The following is a 16,260-nucleotide window of genomic DNA, read 5'->3' as shown; positions in this document are numbered from 1 at the left end:
TGATCTGACATCAGATGTGTAGGGACAGTCGATATAGAGATACATTTATGTGCTGATTGCAGATAGTTGCATTGAATAGTGGTTTTGTGGGTATTTATTGCATTGTTAATGTGCCTGATATTCTGGAACCCTGCCTGTGAGGTTTTGGTGACGTGTGCGCACTGTCCGCCGGTCAGCCAAACTTCGGCTTACACCGGCTGCGCTCCGCCTGCGCTGACAGTAGACCTGGTTTTAGCTGGCGAGCTTTTAGCGCACCTTCAGTGAAGCCTTTTGGCACGAAACTGTCACTGCGCCAAGCTGGATCTGTCGACACCTCCCCCTGCTGCGCCGCCACACCCATCTCAGCTCACCGCGGTCTGCCAAACTACCAAACTGAGCGCACCTCGGGTTGCGCTGCTCGAAACTAGCTCTGCGCGGGGTTCGCCACCCTGCGCCACCCTGCGCTGCACTGGGAAACTAGAGCCCTAAATGTTTGCCCCAGCTTAATTTCCCTGTTCAGCCTATTCTTTGAGGGAACCCATGGTCAGAGATAGCTAGTAGTTTATGGCCAAAAAGGCCGTCCCAGAAACATCTATGTAACATCTATGATTATGCCTATAATGTGCAAAAGAGGAGGACAGCAAGTACTTACATCTTTTAAGTTGTTCCGTCCTCCGTATGATCTCAAGTGCTAAGCTGATAGGTACAGTGGTTTGGTTACATGACATTACAGAAGAGCATATTTAACCTATTCAGTGTGGACAGAGACCTGACCACATTGTTGTGCAAGTGCTGATTCCAGACAGCAGTAAATGCATGATGCATTGGCCAGGAATCGGACTTGGGTTTCCCGCATAGCAGGCAAGAATTCTACCACTGAACCACCAATGAACACATGACGGTATTCCTGGTGCATACATTTCTGCGCTGGACATGGTTGCTTTTCATTATTTTCCCACAGTCCCTTTTCCCACAGGTCTGTCTATGTGCTGCCTTCAGCTCTGAAAGGCAGGGGGAAATCTCATGGTTATCGCTTCTGGTTTGGTGTGTGATGTGTCACAAACTCCAGTGTCTTCCGTCATGTCCGTCCAGAGGGGTGTACCAGGAATCACTTTCAGTAGCTCACAAACAGCAAGAACAACCTTGTGAATGAAATAGAAACAATATTTTTGCCCCCATTTTCTGCAGCAAAGTGGCAAAGAAAACAAAACAAAACCCTGCAACATGATACATAAGGCAATATTGAGTGTTGCAGCTTATGTCTAGCAGTTCTGGTAGAAAGTGCTCGCTCATGTCTTGGTTGGGTGAGTTTTGTTGTAGCTTTGGTCTCCTTTGTTGTGTGCGTCTTGGGATGACTTGGTTGAAATTTGGTTGAAGGGGCCTTCTGGGTGCTACTTTTGTTGAGCGATTATGTGCAATTCCAGTTCAGTGTGCTTCAGTAGCTGAAATATGGGCTAGGCATTGTGGAAGGTTAATGTTCTTGTCTCACTGCATTTGACTTGGCTGGACATTTGGAATTTTGGTACTAGTAATAATATATAATGTTATTTATTTATATCTCTCTATCTCTATCTCTATCTCTATCCCTATCCCTGTCTCTATATCTATATACCTCACTGTCTCCAAGATCAAATGTTGGCAACATTTTGAAGTCCATGTTTGCTCTGGTAGTGCTCCTTTGGTGGTCTACGCAGACCACAACCTGCTTGCTTTTCTCTACTCTTTGCATTGCCCAAACCGCAGGTTGATGTGATGAATTTCTTTTTGCCCAATGGAGCAATTGCTCTGTGCTTGAATTTTGTGTAGTGCATCTCTCTCGTCTTCTATAGACTACATAGTTTGAATTTTGGAAATGACTGAGATCTGCTGGTATTCCCCTCCATTCCACCAGGGGTCCCTGCATCTTTGTACTGCTGTGTTTGATCTTCTGTTGCACATGTTGAATGGGGGTCATCATACTGGGAAGGTGCCAGTCAGCTACCAGTGGATGGCTAGGTATGTCAGTAAATCATTTTTGTCTCAGAATTCATAATCTCAATCTGTTCTGAAAATATCTCTATTCGTATGGTCATAGTGTGTTTTAGAAGTTGAATTTGTTTTGTACATTGCTTTATATTTCTGATCAGGGATTGTTACGCAGCCTTCAAAGTGCTGGACCCAAAACCAGGGGGGCACCTGCACTGGGCATCTTGGAGGACCACTGAGGAAATTGTTGGAAAGGTCACATGAGGCAATTTAGCCAACTGGTGCTTCTGTTAGGGTTACTGGACATCCAAAATATCCAGGACTTCATGTGGCAAACAGAGACACTGGGGAGCCTGGTTGTCGCCCTGTTCCACTTGACTGGGAAAAACACAGATCACTTGCACAGAAGGACATTTCTGCGTTCATAACCCAATTTCTTTCTGAGGCAGATGCAACCCAGCCAGCCCAGCCCTCTCTGTCAGCACCAGTGACGGGGAGGGGATACTCACCACTATACTAACGAGGAGATGTCAGTGGTTGCAGAGTCCTTCACGTGGCAGGCCTGGGTCCAGGAGCCATAGAAGCTGAAATATGAACAACAGAGTGAAAAGTAAAGTCATTCTACTTTATCAGTCAGTTGCTCTCTTCTAAATCAATTGCTGATGTGTTGCATGCTCAGTGTTTTGTATATTTGTATATAAAATGGTTGCTGATGTAGGCTGCTTTTTACATTGTCAGAATGTGTCATGATGACAGATGCTGGTTCGGTCAGTTTGAATTAAATCAAACCAGTTAAAGCTCATACACTGGGCCAGACCAGCAAAACCGGAACTCGATATTACTCTCGGCAAGAACACCCATAGCAGCAGAAGGTCCATCAGTTTTGCATGTGTTGAGTCTTGTTGGTGCAGAAGGCAGCACGTCAGTCTTATAAGCATACAGCAAACTCTCCAGAGCTAAGCCTACAGGTGGGTGAGACTCAGAAAATGTAAATGTGACAATTGAGACATGAACCAGATGATCACATGAGTCTGCAGTAATAAGTTTCACCCAGCAAACGTTTAAAGAATTTTCTCCTGTGTTACAGCCGTCCACATGCACAAAGCTAATAAAGTGCTGTCAAAGGACCAGGCATTCCTTCAGTCTTTGACGCTGTGGCCTGAAGACAGAAAAACACTGTGGGCGGGTGTACAATTGAGTCACCGCAGGATATGGAAACACACCCAGACCCCACCTGGACATCTGAATAATAATGCAACACTGTATCTGAAATGTCAAGGACGCATATGACATGATGCAGGTACAAATTATGATGTTAACTAATATTATTTTGACTGGTTATTTCCAGTTAGTAGGCCTAGTTTAACTCTAAAGAATTGCTTTCTGAGCAGTGAAATCTTTTATACATTATTGAGAGAAATAAAAACAGAATTTTTAATGCAACTGACAAGTAATTAAATAAAAAAATCTTACTTAAAGAGGGTGTATTCGATATTTTGATAGTAACAGAGTATCAAATGACAGTGTGACAATGCAAAAGTAATCGCTTGTAGTAATGACAGTCTGTGTAAAAATGCATTCATGATTATAAGAATAGCTGACAGTTTGTGGCTTCAGAGATTTGCAACAGGTAAAATGTCATCCCTGCTAGTGACCGACACAGGACACAGGACATTACAGTGGACCTGAGGAGTTGATTTATGTCATTTTGAAACTAATAGATTCTTAAATTTTGATTTAAAATTACGTGCTAACTACTGAATGCATTTATTACACTTATAATTCTATATTGTTGTTATCCGTCTATCCCTAATAAAAAGATAAAGAAAGAGATTCTCAAACATTTTTCACACACAAATGCAGAAAAATTAATCACGGTGACATTTCTTTATGAATACAAATTGTTTGCTCAGAGGAAAATGTCCTGTGACAGTGAGCGTTTTATATTTTATAATAAATTTCAAATTTAAGTAGAGGCTGACATAACTCCTGTTAACTAAACACTGTCTAAACTCCCTATCAGCTGAAGCTGAGGCTGTCCAGGGACAGTCCTGACGTTCAGGTTGAACGTTTACAAAAAGCATGGCTTACGTCTGTCTGTTTACTTTCTGTGGTTTCACCGTTATGCAACCTTTGGAATCAGACTTCAGAGTGGAACTTTCCCACAGCTCACCCTCCCCTACAGGTGAATGTCATGTGTTCATGAATAGCCGTGATGCTGACATGTTGGAAGTGCTCTGACAGGCGTGCCTCAACTACTTTACTTTTTTTTCCAGTTTTATTATGGCAACACATCAGTCACAGCTGCTGTCCTGCTGACATATGTTTAACGTGAGAGGGCAGGCACAAAACCGACAGCTACATCAGAATTTGAGTGGTTTGGGATTGGCACATATAGGAGGATATATATAACTTCTGACTTCTACCGAACAGGCAACACAAGCGTGTCCTATATGAAGACATGATTCTACTTTATCTCTGTGTCAGGACTTGTTTTGCATGACATGTCAGCAATGATTGGCTTTGTATCCTGTCCATCAAAGGGTTATTTGAATACAGGAAACAGGCTGAAACTTTTCCTAAAGGTGGTGTATTGTATTTGCTGTGAGGAAAACCAGTCTAGTGTATTGTGGTAAATATTAGATAATGGTTTCATTTGTTATGTATTAACCAGTAACTAGCAAATAAATAAGGAAAAAACTTAGAGCAGCCTCAAAGAGCAGTGTTTGGTTTAGGGCTTGCTTATGGTAGCACTTAGCAAACAGTGGGGTCCAGGAAAATAAATAAACACAACCTGGTCTGGTGCTGCCTTCAGTGGCCAAGCAAATATTGTAAAACGGACATTCTGAACATGGACATTTACTCTAGGTGATAAATAGCCCATTCTTCAGAATTCGTACAAAAAAAAAAAAAATCCTCTTCAATTAGGCTTGGAAAATATATTTTAACAGATCAAAGTCTTGACTATTAAACCTTCTACACCCCTACCAATTACAACAAAAATACGCACTGATGTCTGACAGGATATAATGATGAAGCTATGATATTTTATATACAATGGTCAGTTTCACTGTCACATCGTAATGTTCCATAAAAACACTTTCCTGGCCTTTAGTGAAATATCTCAGGAAGACACTAATCATGGGTGTCCTCCTTGAAACTGTACTGATTGTATAGCTCTTCTGTGCTAGCAGAGGGAGGCTGTGTGTGAAGCATCCATGTTTTCACAGTCGTGGATGTGAACTGTAAGTTCAACTGGTGTGTGGAGGCATACAACCATGAGGCGGTAATTCTAGTTTTGGTAGGACATGACTTGGCCCAATTTTTCATAAGGGGTTAAATACTTTGTTAAACGCTTTTTCTAATAGTTTTTTTAATAATGAAATTGTCAAAATAATGGAAAACTTAATTTCTATCAATGTCAGTGAACAGTGGCGTCTGGAAAAAAATACAGCCTGGTCTAGTGCTGCCTTCATATGCTTAGTTAATATTGTAAAACAGCTTCTCTGAACATGGACATTTGGTTCAAGTGATAAATACTTAGGAAAAAGCTCAATTAACTGATATTGAAATTGCCAGAATAATAAAAATTGATCGATACTTGAATAAATCGATCGTTATAAGAAAAAAAGTCGACCGGCCATGTTTGAATGCATGGATTATGTACATTCCGATTTAAGAGCTGCGCCTGAACGTTGCATAAGCCTGGAGGAAAATGGGCTGAGATGCGCATGCGCAGTTGCAGTGTTTGCATTCCTCCTCCCTCCTGTGAGACTGACAGCCCGGCCGTTAGCTGCTGCTGTTCACCGGCAATGATACAGCAAACACGGACTCGGTAAGACACCGACATGGACTTGACGGACACTTTTTACCACAACAAAGACGGATACTATTCGGACACCGTTGTCTGTTAACCACAGACGGAGTTTATTCCTCACTAGGATTATTTTGTGTCGGGTAAAAGGAGACTCGACGTCTGAGAGGAATTGATGCGACGACTGATTTCCTGCGACATAACGTTACACCGGTCAGCTAAGAAGCTTTCGCATTCACTTTGAAGACCACCTGAGTGAACTATCAAGGGCTGGGTTTATTGCTGTGTGCTTGATTGTGACACTAATATCTGCAAAATAATCGTAAGTAGTAAATAGATAGGGTACACCAAGTTCTAGGAGAGCGTAGCTAATCACCAGTACAGCTTTAAGCTAACCAGCGGCTAGCTCAATTTCGCATTCTTTGTTTATTTTGTTTGCTTCGTTTAATACAGTGTTTTTATCTTTCTGGAGTTGGATACATGTGGAAAGAAGAAGGAGGTCGCTCATAAGCTGAGTTTGAACGTGACTACAGCCCTGAACGTTTAGCTGGATTTTTAAAGGACATAAATCATCTGATTTCTCACTTATGGCTCGTTAGTATCGCGGTACTGCAGCTGACCCAGCTAGCTAGCATCTGTTTTAGCTAGTAGGTAGCGCCAGCAGCCGTCCACTTCTTGGCCCTTAGTAACTCACTGACGGCAGAGATGCACCACCAAGAGTTTTCTGGAGACCCGCCTGGGACCGGGAGCAGGAAAGGTTTCCACTACAGGAGGGGCAGCAGCGGTGCGTCTGCCTCCTCCGCAGCCGGCGGCAGTGGAGTCAACACGGGCGACGACAACCCAACCCAGGCTGGATCAAGTTCTCCCGCACTCCACCACCAGCCCCAGTCCCAGTCTGCTGGCGCTCAGGTGAAGAAGAAGAGTGGCTTCCAGATAACCAGTGTCACCTCAGCTCAGATCAATGTGAGCGGCAATAACAGTTTAGCAGATGACACTGAGAGCTATGATGACATGGATGAGTCGCACACAGAGGACCTCTCCTCCTCTGATATGCTGGATGTCTCCGTGTCCAGGGCCACCGATACAGGTGTGCCGGAGAGAAGCTCCTCTGATGAGACGCTCAACAGTCTCCATGGGGTCGACACACCTGGAATTGTGTCACCCAACGAGCCTCTTCACCCTCATTCCATCCCTCAGGGGTCTCAGCAGCACACCTCTATGGTAAATGGGACCATGCATCCTCATTATTATCCTCAGCAACACAACCAGCCCCACCATCATCACTCTGATAGCTTGGGAGGAGGTGAACCCTCATTGCCATCGCTTCCTATTGCTCCCTTGGCTAGCTCCAGCCCTGCTTCCAAAGCCGGGCCGAGCCAGTCACAGAGGCCACCAATGTTGGATACCAGTAAAGCTGCAGGAGGGACAACCCAACCATTAGCCCTTATTGTTGGTGGGACAGCCACTGATCCACTACAGGGCAGTGTGAACGTTTCAAATATGTCTGCTGTCACTGCTGCTGCAGTCCTTCCCTCTGGGCCTGCAGGGTTTGATAACGCTAGTGTGAGTGGGCAAGTAGCTTCTGTCGGAGGAGGAGCAGGCCCGTCTGCTGCTGCCTCCAACACTCAAACTCAGCACACCCAAACTCAGACAGCTACTGGCTCTCGTTTTAGGGTGGTCAAACTGGACACTAACTCTGAGCCATTCCGCAAAGGAAGATGGACATGTACAGAGTACTATGAAAAGGAGGTTCCTCATTCAACTACATCTGAAGCACCAAAAGGTGCAGAGGTGGCTGCAGAGACTGAGGCAGGTAATGCTGGGGTTAGCCAGAGCATACCTGCTGTACAGCCACCTCACACGCTTCAGCCCTATCAGCTGCCGAGCCAGGACTTCACCAGTCCACAAGCCATGCAGAGCCCACCCCAGGGACTGGCCCAAACCGCTCCTCTGACATATGTTGCACCCCAGGATGTTGTTGCTGGGGCACACTTGCAGAAACCAGTGGCTCCTGTCACTCTCCCTACAGCCACACCACAGGCCGCTGTAAGTCAGCCTCCCCCTGTAATACCCCAGCAGCTGCCCTACACTATGGATCCCCACCAGACTCAGGCAGGTTACCCTGCACCTCAGTTCCATGCAGGGGTCATGGCCCCGGGAAGTGTCCGACAGCCAGACTTTATCCAGCCCACTGCTCCCTTTCAGACCCAGGTTCAGCCTCCGCTGCCACATGTTACAACAGGAATCTCCATAACACCTGTTCCAGGGGTCACGGCACAGCCACCGGTCAGCATAACTCAGCAGCTGCCCCTTCAAGGTCAGGTGGCCCCACCTGCCACAGCAACTTTTACAGGACAGCAACAGACTCTCCCAGCTCAACCCCAACCTCTCTCACAGCCACAAGTCCAGCCCCCCGCTGCTGCAACAGGCCCAGTAGCACCCACCCATGGGACCCCCTACATGCCATTGACTGCACTACGAGCTGACCTCCAGCCTCTCCTCACCTTGGGTGCGACCCTCACCCAGGTCCCTGGAGGAGGGAGCTCCATAAGAACATCCCAGCTGGAGGACGCACAGAAGCTTCTGCTCCAGCACCAAAGCCTGCTGGGTCTGCCCAGGCTCGGGGTGGCAGCAGGTGGAGAGGGGGCTGCAGAGGCCGGCGGTGCTGCTGGAACGCTGGCCCACATGGGGATGTCGGCTGAAGCCAGCGCCTTTATGGCTGCTGCTGCAGGCCTCAGGACTCAGCACACTGAAGGAGAGGAGGACAGGTGAGGATTGATGGCCTGTGCTGCCAAAACTGTTTATTCTGATGTAAACTGTTTTGTCAATGAAGGTTTTTAAGTTAAAATTGTAATTAAGGCATTTCATAGTAACATTTCATCAGAAATACTTAACCTTTGCAGCAATATAGAAAGCAAAACATAATTTGCAAGGTCTGATTATGGTGTTTTCACAATGTAACAGCTCTGTCATGCTGGTAACATCATCCTGCAACTGCTTTTCTGTCTGGTTTTGCTGAGTTTCATTCACAGCTACAAGCCTAGTTTTACATTAGCTTGCTCCCCTGTCCCCTGAGGCCGCGCTGTCAGCCTCCAAAACACAGCGGGTGTAAAACAGCTCACTGGGCATGTTATTGTAAAAATATCAGTGGCTGGAGTAGAGGCCGTGGAGCTGCTGAGTCACCGAGGGAGCTAGTGACTCAGCACATGTTCTGCCCCCATCGACCCCCAACCATCACACATCCACCTCCATTAGCTCAGGACCGTTTGTGTCAGTAATGCTACATTTTCCCTGTTGCGCTGCCTCATGCTATCCCTCCTTTCTCGTTCAGTATTTTCATCTCCCTTTTTCCCCCATCTCCCCTCAGGTTTAGTCTGTTATTAGACACTGGAGCTGTTGATTTGTAGCACCCCAAGGGAGCTGTGCAACAGTTTATTTATGTGTACAATTACTCAGTCCTATGTGGCTGAGAGTTTTTCAGCTCAGAAGTGGTTACTGCAGTTGCAGGTAGTTTCTGAAAACACATGGCTGGTCTAAATACAGTTGATGCGCTGGGAAAAAAACCTCCCGTGCCCCATTTGAAGATGCAGCCTTGCAGAGTCTGTGCTTCAGAGACAGTAGAGGGCCTGATCTGGAGTTGTGTTGCATAAATCTGGCTAAGTCTCGCAGCAGAGAAATGGAGCTCTGTTGTGGCAGCAGTCTAGTGTTACCACTGTCCTGTGTTCTGGTTTAGCAGGAGTTTCATGTTGTGAGTGCAACAATAATGCCTCCAGGGTATGGAGGGAGTTTGAATACAGCCAGCCTCACCCAGCAACCCATGAGGGAAATACAAGAATATATTCTTGAGCATTGTGGCTTTTATTTAGCCGTTGCAAATAAAAAGTTCCCCCAAATGTTGTACTAATACATGCTGTAATTGAAATGGAGACAGACTTCTTAGTAGTTCCATGATTAAAACAACAGTTGCTGAGCTAACCAGTAAACATGCTTCTTATTCAATAACCAGCGCAGCGGGTCACTGGTGAGCTGAAGTGTTTATGTATTTTCAGCTGTTCCAATTGTGTCTGAAATCGAGGAACGGAGAGACGGAGGGTGCAACAACTGCTGCCTTACTGTTGACGTAGTCACATTCAACAGTAGACAGAGCAGGGCTGTATTCTGTGTGGAGGCTTTTGTCAGCACTTCGTGGCACCCCATCATGACTGTGTGTGTCTTGTGCATGGTTTCTGTAAGTGTGCTTCCGTCTGTCCGTCCGTTTGTCGGCTCGTCTTCTTGTCATGAATCAGCCACTGTCCTGCAGACAGTGCAAGTGTGAGTGTGTCTGCTTTGTTTATAGTCACGGTCATGTCATGCTGCGATCTGACTCTGTCTCTCTGTCTCTGCTTTCTTTCTGTCTCTTATGTTTATCTCCCTTTGTTTCCCCCTCTTTTCTTTCTCTCTGTCTCCTCTCCTTTTGCAGTTTTTCATCACGTCTGTCCAAACTTTTCTCCTCTGCCTTCTTTCAGACACGAGTCTGTTCCAGTATATCCCTCTCCTTTCCCTGCATACATGTAGTGTTTCCTCCAAGCTATGAGCATTCTGTGCCATAGTGAAGTTTACAGGTTTTTCCCATTACCTTGAGGTGTTCACACCGGTATTTACTAATGAGAGTGAGCAACAGTGTGTATGAAATGTTGAACAGTCAGCACCTTTAGTTATGATCTCACAGTGTCCAAGAACAACACCTGTATCGGTGGTAACAGTTTCAGGACTTAGTAAAGAAGGCATTACTGTGTCTTTCTACCATTTAAACAAGCAGAGGCATAAATGTACATCAGACCGACAAATTAACACATACTTTGAATCCTTTTGTTTAGGGCTGTCCCGAATATCAGGTTTTGGGTGTTGAAGCTTCGACAGGGTGGTGGAGGAGATGAGCAATGGGAACATGAATCAGACTTTTTGGAAACATCAGTTTTCAGTTAGTGTACCTAGAATAACGTCACAATTAGCCACTTTGTTAGCATGTAACATTAGCTGTAGGCTAATAGCTACAAAAAGGAATATAAGCCCCTTGAAAGTCTAAGATTCGAATTATCAGTTGGAGATCCCTAAGTTGACTGAGATTGCTTTAATGCCGGGTTCACAATACACGATATCAGCCCAATTATAGCTTGACGCAGCATCGTACAGTGTCGACTCGTATCGTGAATGACAAGTGTCGTACGTGAACATCCATCATTTCATCTCGTGTAGCGTGTCATAGTTGACGACAACCAACGCAGCGTCTGAGACTCCTCTTGACACCTCAACAGAAAGTCTAGCATGTTTGATTTTCTTTTACTTGCTTACGACTTCTCCCGTCACAGCTGCCACTTTGACCAATAGAAACACAGAGCGATCTGCTGCTGTAGACAACTGTACAGCAGCAACACCCAGGCTTTTGATATTTCCTCTAGGGATGTTACCACAACAGAGTGAAAAAGGAAACCTGGTGAGTACTGCTATTAGCATCAGGCTAGCAAACATCACTACGGTGAGTACTGCTATTAGCATCAGGCTAGCAAACATCACTACAGTAAAATTTCAGCTGGCACATGAGAAGACACAGTGACTAAAAAAATAATAATAATAATTAGAATAGGACAAGAATAACCAGATGACATCACGCACGCAGTGAAAGACGACCAGGGATGATTGGTGTGGACCATCATGTAGTCTGTCATGTCTGTCGGCCAAGTCACGGTACGATTTTATGACGTAATGTGACATAGTGTCCATTAGAACAGACAGAAATGCCATGTAGTGTGAGCCCGACATAAGTTGAGCTATTTTTTCTTTTTTTTAATGAGCATGAGTTGTTGAATATTTGTATTGAACAGCCACTCAACTGTTTGGGGATCATTTTCACAAATTTTGAAACTATTTCAGACACTTTTTTGACATCTTGCTAGCGTATCTGTAAACCTGCCATGTGTGATCAAACTATCCCAGTTAAAGTAGTGCTCGACTGCTGGTGACTAAACCAGAATAACAAATAATTTACAATAATTTATGTTTATTCATGATGAATAATGTTGGATTTTTATTTTTTTAATTTATGGGCTATTTGGGATTTTTGGGGTAATGCATTCGAATACTGATTTGGCTGTCAAATACAATGGCAACAATGGAAGCTTTGAAGCATTTGGCTCAGCCCTAAAAGTGCTTTCTTTACAGTACAATATTTGAATTAGTGCTGCAACTTTCATTTCTATTGTTGATAAATGTGCTAATGACTTTTTCAATTGATCATTTTGTTGAAAAATGTCCTCAGATAGTTTGTTTTGTCCGACCTGCAGCCCAAAACCCACAAACCTTCAGATTTAAAACTGATAAAAGCAGAAATTCTAAGGAATTTGAGAAACTTATACCAGGGAAGTGTTTTGATTTTTGCTTTGGAAATGACTTATCAATTATGAAAACTGTTGCTCTAATTTGGGTAACCCTAATGACAGACTTAGTCAGTGCAACTCCAGTAAGAAGACAGTGACTAGGCTCAAAATGTTTGTGATAAATCCCTTGTTTTGACCGTCTGTATGTTACTTAAACAACAAGAAATATTTGTCCAGGATGATTGTAGTACACACAGCACAAATAAGCTGCAGCCATTCTTAATTTCAGTCGTGTCAGTGTCCAGTTCGGCTCTTTAAAAGCATCACGTTGCAGCTGTCATGACTCTGATAATGCCTCATGCAGCTCAGCTGTGTGCATGAGCTGTGTCATGTTGTAAAACAGGGATGTGAGGGCGTGTCTGTGTTGTGCAGGACTCTGCTTGTGTCCTTTCACCTGCTTTGCTGTCTGTTTCTATATCTGTCATTGAGCTCAGTGTCAGTGAGAGTGCCGCGAGGACTGTGATATTAATCAAGGCTTTCATCGGGCCCTCGTGCCTCCCCGGGTGAAATTTCAGCCTGCAGGTCTGCGCCGGTATAATTTGACTTTTGGGCGGCTGCCAGCTTCGCTTCACAGTTGAAGGAAAACACTCGTGACTTTTGTATACAGACTTCCAGTATGTTATACACCTGTTGTCTATGTGTGATGTCCACACAACTTTATCTGTTTGCACCAACATGTGTAGAGACTTTCATACGGGCTGCAGAGAATACATTTATTTATATTATACCACAGTTTGTAGCCTTGCAAACAGCACTAAGAAATGCATGCACATGGACTTTAAACTGAGTTATATTAGCTGTAGAGCTGTTTCACCACTCAGTGTGACTCTACAAGTTGTTTTGATGCAGAAATAAGAGTAATAATATCACAAACCAGTGCTTATGTGAGCACAGTCGGTCTTTCTTCTAGTACAACATGTTTTGGCAGTGAGCCTAAACCACAATAATACCTTTTAGTATATTGAACACACTTGCTTAAGGCATTATTTTGGGATAATTTACAATGCCATAAATAATTTTCTATTCGTCAGTCAACACATTTTACCAAAAGAATCTAAGTATTTCCTTTTCCCAGGTGTTGAGTGTGTAAATACTTGTGAATCATGTGCTTGTTTGTTGAAAAACACCATACAGTGCTAATGTACATTTCACAGCCAACTAAATGTCAGAGAGATATGAAGTGTCATACAACATTCAGAGTGCTTTACTGGGGCAATTTATCTGTATGACCTCATCCGTTGGAGCCATAAAACTTAGAGGTGCAATCTTTATTGATTATTTGCTCATAAAATATTCACGCAGCGTTTCTCCACAGTTTTATATTAGCAGCATTCTTTTTGACTTTGAATTTCTTTATGCGTTTTACTGCTATTTTAATGAAGTAAACGTGTGCAGCAGCGTTCAAGAGGCACCGCCAGCCTGAATACAAAATTATAATCATCAATCAGTCAAGACCGGCTTTTAAACAGTCAACAGGTGTGCCAAAGGTGGATGTAAGAGAGTCAAGGTGTTTTTTGTTAGCCTGGCAAAGCACATGAGGTTGTCAAAAGAGCCTTGTTCTAATAGAGACAGGATATTTTTGATATTGTGACACTGAGCTGCATGTTGTTCTGGGGATGCAGGCTGTGTATGTGATCTGTTTTTACAAGCACTGACAATCATGTCATGACTTCCCAGCAACAGTAGATGGTTAGTCACAGATAGGAGCTTCTTTTTCTTTCATTTCCTGCTTAAAGATAAGGGCCGGTCGTTGTAGCATACACGAAGGGTGTTTTCACATGTAGTCCTTTATAAACAAATTCAGTCCTCTTAATGTGCACCAAAACGTGGACCAACAGAAAAGGGACTCAGTACTTTTTGTGCTCACATTGTCAGTTCATTTGAAAGAGCACTCAGGTCTCTTTCTGTTCACACTACAGCCTATATAAAATATATATTGACATAGCTTTGTTTTTACTTACTTTGACATGGCACTGCGGTGCGGTTATGAAGCCCCTCGCTTTCAGATGAACTTAAAATTGGAGGAAAACCTTAGTGTTTCTGTGCTGAAGGCTGTTTCCGTCTGATGTATTCTACATAACATAAAATTGATAACACGTATGGAGATGTGCGGTATCTTCATTGGACTAAACTACTCCTCGTCCTGTGTCCTTGCAACTATTACAGGTTAACATAGTTTTGCCTGATTTTTCAAGCGTCACGCAGCAATAGCATGTGATCTAGAAAGATAAATACAGTGGCGAAGAGCAAAGCGAACCTGGAGGGCTTTGTGTTCACAAGGTGGACTTGAAGCAAACCGAAGGAGAGGCTGTCTGAGTTCGGTTTGCTTCAGAGGGGGTCTGCGTTCTCTTGGAGTGTTCACATATTAGGGATGGGAATTGATAGGATTTTTTTTTAAAGATATTTTTCTGGGCATTTTTAAGCCTTTAATTGACAGGACAGATGAGCGTGAGGGGGGGAGAGAGAGGGGGAGTGACATGCAGCAAAGGGCCACAGGCTGGAGTTGAACCTGGGCCGCTACGGCAACAGCCTTGTACATGGGGCGCCTGCTCTACCACTAAGCCACCGACGCCCCAGGGAATTGATAGGATTTTATTGATATCAATGCCATTATCGAATCTGCTTATCGATCCGATTCTTTATCGATTCCACCTGTGAATTTTCTGTGCAGAATAAGTAGACCTTACAGGTTTTTGGTGTCAACAACATAAATTTTATTGAGTTTCTATTCTAAACAAGAGATAAGTGCTAAGTAAGTAAGTAAACAAAATATTGGTCCACTGCTATCATCTAAAATGGAACAAATGAAAGAATATTTGTACAACATTTGTTTTCATCTACGTCAAATAACGTTACAGAATCTGTTAGTGTTGTCACGGTACCAAAATTGGGACCCACGGTACGATACCAGTGAAAGTATCACGGTTCTGAGTAGTATCAGGATACCACAGCAAAAATGAGGCAGATGTGCCTTTTGTCATTTATAAAAAGATAAATCACTTTTCTATAATACATCAATGATATTTCAATGGAATAAATTACTTATTGACTTATTCATACTTCAAAAACAGCATCAATCAGTGATTAACATAGGGGGGATCAAAATAAAATAAATAAAAATCAACCAGCCACCCTCCTCCTCTGACAAGTTAAGAACAGTCCCTAAAGTGCAGTGAGGTTTGTTTATTTGACAGGAATACGTATTCCTGTCCGTGTCTGTGTCTGTGACCCACGTTCAACCCACAACTGGCAGGATTTGCCTTTCGTTTCTGCTGCTGGTTGAAATCTGTACTCGCACAGCGTGCTGAAGGATTTATTTTGCTCGCACAAAACTATTTTTAGTCGCAAATGCGAGTAACGTTAAAATGCTTGCACAGTAGAGCCCTGTAGTGGAAAACAAATCACTGTAGCATTGGTGGCGCAGGTGAGAGCAGACTCGTGCAGCTCAGCCTCTCAGCCTCCGACTCTGACCCCTGCGTGACCGGAGGAAACAGCGAATAAAAGTAAGGAGATCGATTGTTCTTCTCTGTGGATTTTCTCCGCGACCGTCCGTCATAGTGAGAAGCCAGCGGAATCGTGGCTTTCCGACAAGACCAAGCACTTGTCGGTAGTCCGATGTTTTTGCAGCGAAAAAAAATGATAAAGTTTCACTAAAATAATGTATAACAAAGATTTCATACAGCTCTGCACACACATTACTCTTGGATGGATTACTCACGAATGCAGGGTCGCACAGAAATGCCACGCATATCACATGAAAGCGCAGGAGCAGAGCTTTCCTCTCCTCATCTCCTGTTCTGAGAAAGTGTTAGGGTCTCCTTGATGTCAAGATTGTCAACCTGGCATGAACAAACTGAGTGAATGTGTGTTTTTGAGTTTTTCTATGACTTCCAGGGAGATGACTGGGCTTTATTTATTTTGGTTTTCTTTTACACACATCTACCCACCTCTCTCTCTCTCTCTCTCTCTCTCTCTCTCTCTCTCTGTGTCTCTCTCTCTCTCTCTCTCTCTCTCTGTCTGTCTCTGTGTCTCTCTCTCTGTGTCTCTCTCTCTCTCTCTCTCTCTCTCTGTCTCTGTGTCTCTCTCTCT

At 43.9% G+C, this 16,260-nt stretch overlaps 1 protein-coding gene across 2 annotated transcripts in view; it reads left to right on the top strand.

Annotated features, from left to right (window-relative positions):
- The first annotated feature begins 5,700 nt into the window (after window positions 1-5,700).
- The window catches only part of zgc:65895 (uncharacterized protein LOC393546 homolog), a 37,289-nt gene continuing 26,729 nt past the window's right edge, over window positions 5,701-16,260 (top strand). Inside the window, exons 1-2 of one of the 2 annotated variants that reach the window (XM_050063190.1) lie at window positions 5,701-6,080; window positions 6,231-8,526. In XM_050063190.1, coding sequence (XP_049919147.1) covers window positions 6,464-8,526 — 2,063 coding nt within the window. In that variant the 5' untranslated portion in view covers window positions 5,701-6,080; window positions 6,231-6,463. Of the gene's footprint in view, window positions 8,527-16,260 lie in introns of both variants that reach the window. The other variant, XM_050063189.1, reaches the window with a different exon arrangement.

This window comes from Epinephelus moara, chromosome 15, assembly GCF_006386435.1.
Source record: "Epinephelus moara isolate mb chromosome 15, YSFRI_EMoa_1.0, whole genome shotgun sequence".
Taxonomy (NCBI): Eukaryota; Metazoa; Chordata; class Actinopteri; order Perciformes; family Serranidae; genus Epinephelus; species Epinephelus moara.
Note: the sequence above shows the minus strand (reverse complement) of the source record. Positions and strands in the feature narration are given on the sequence as shown.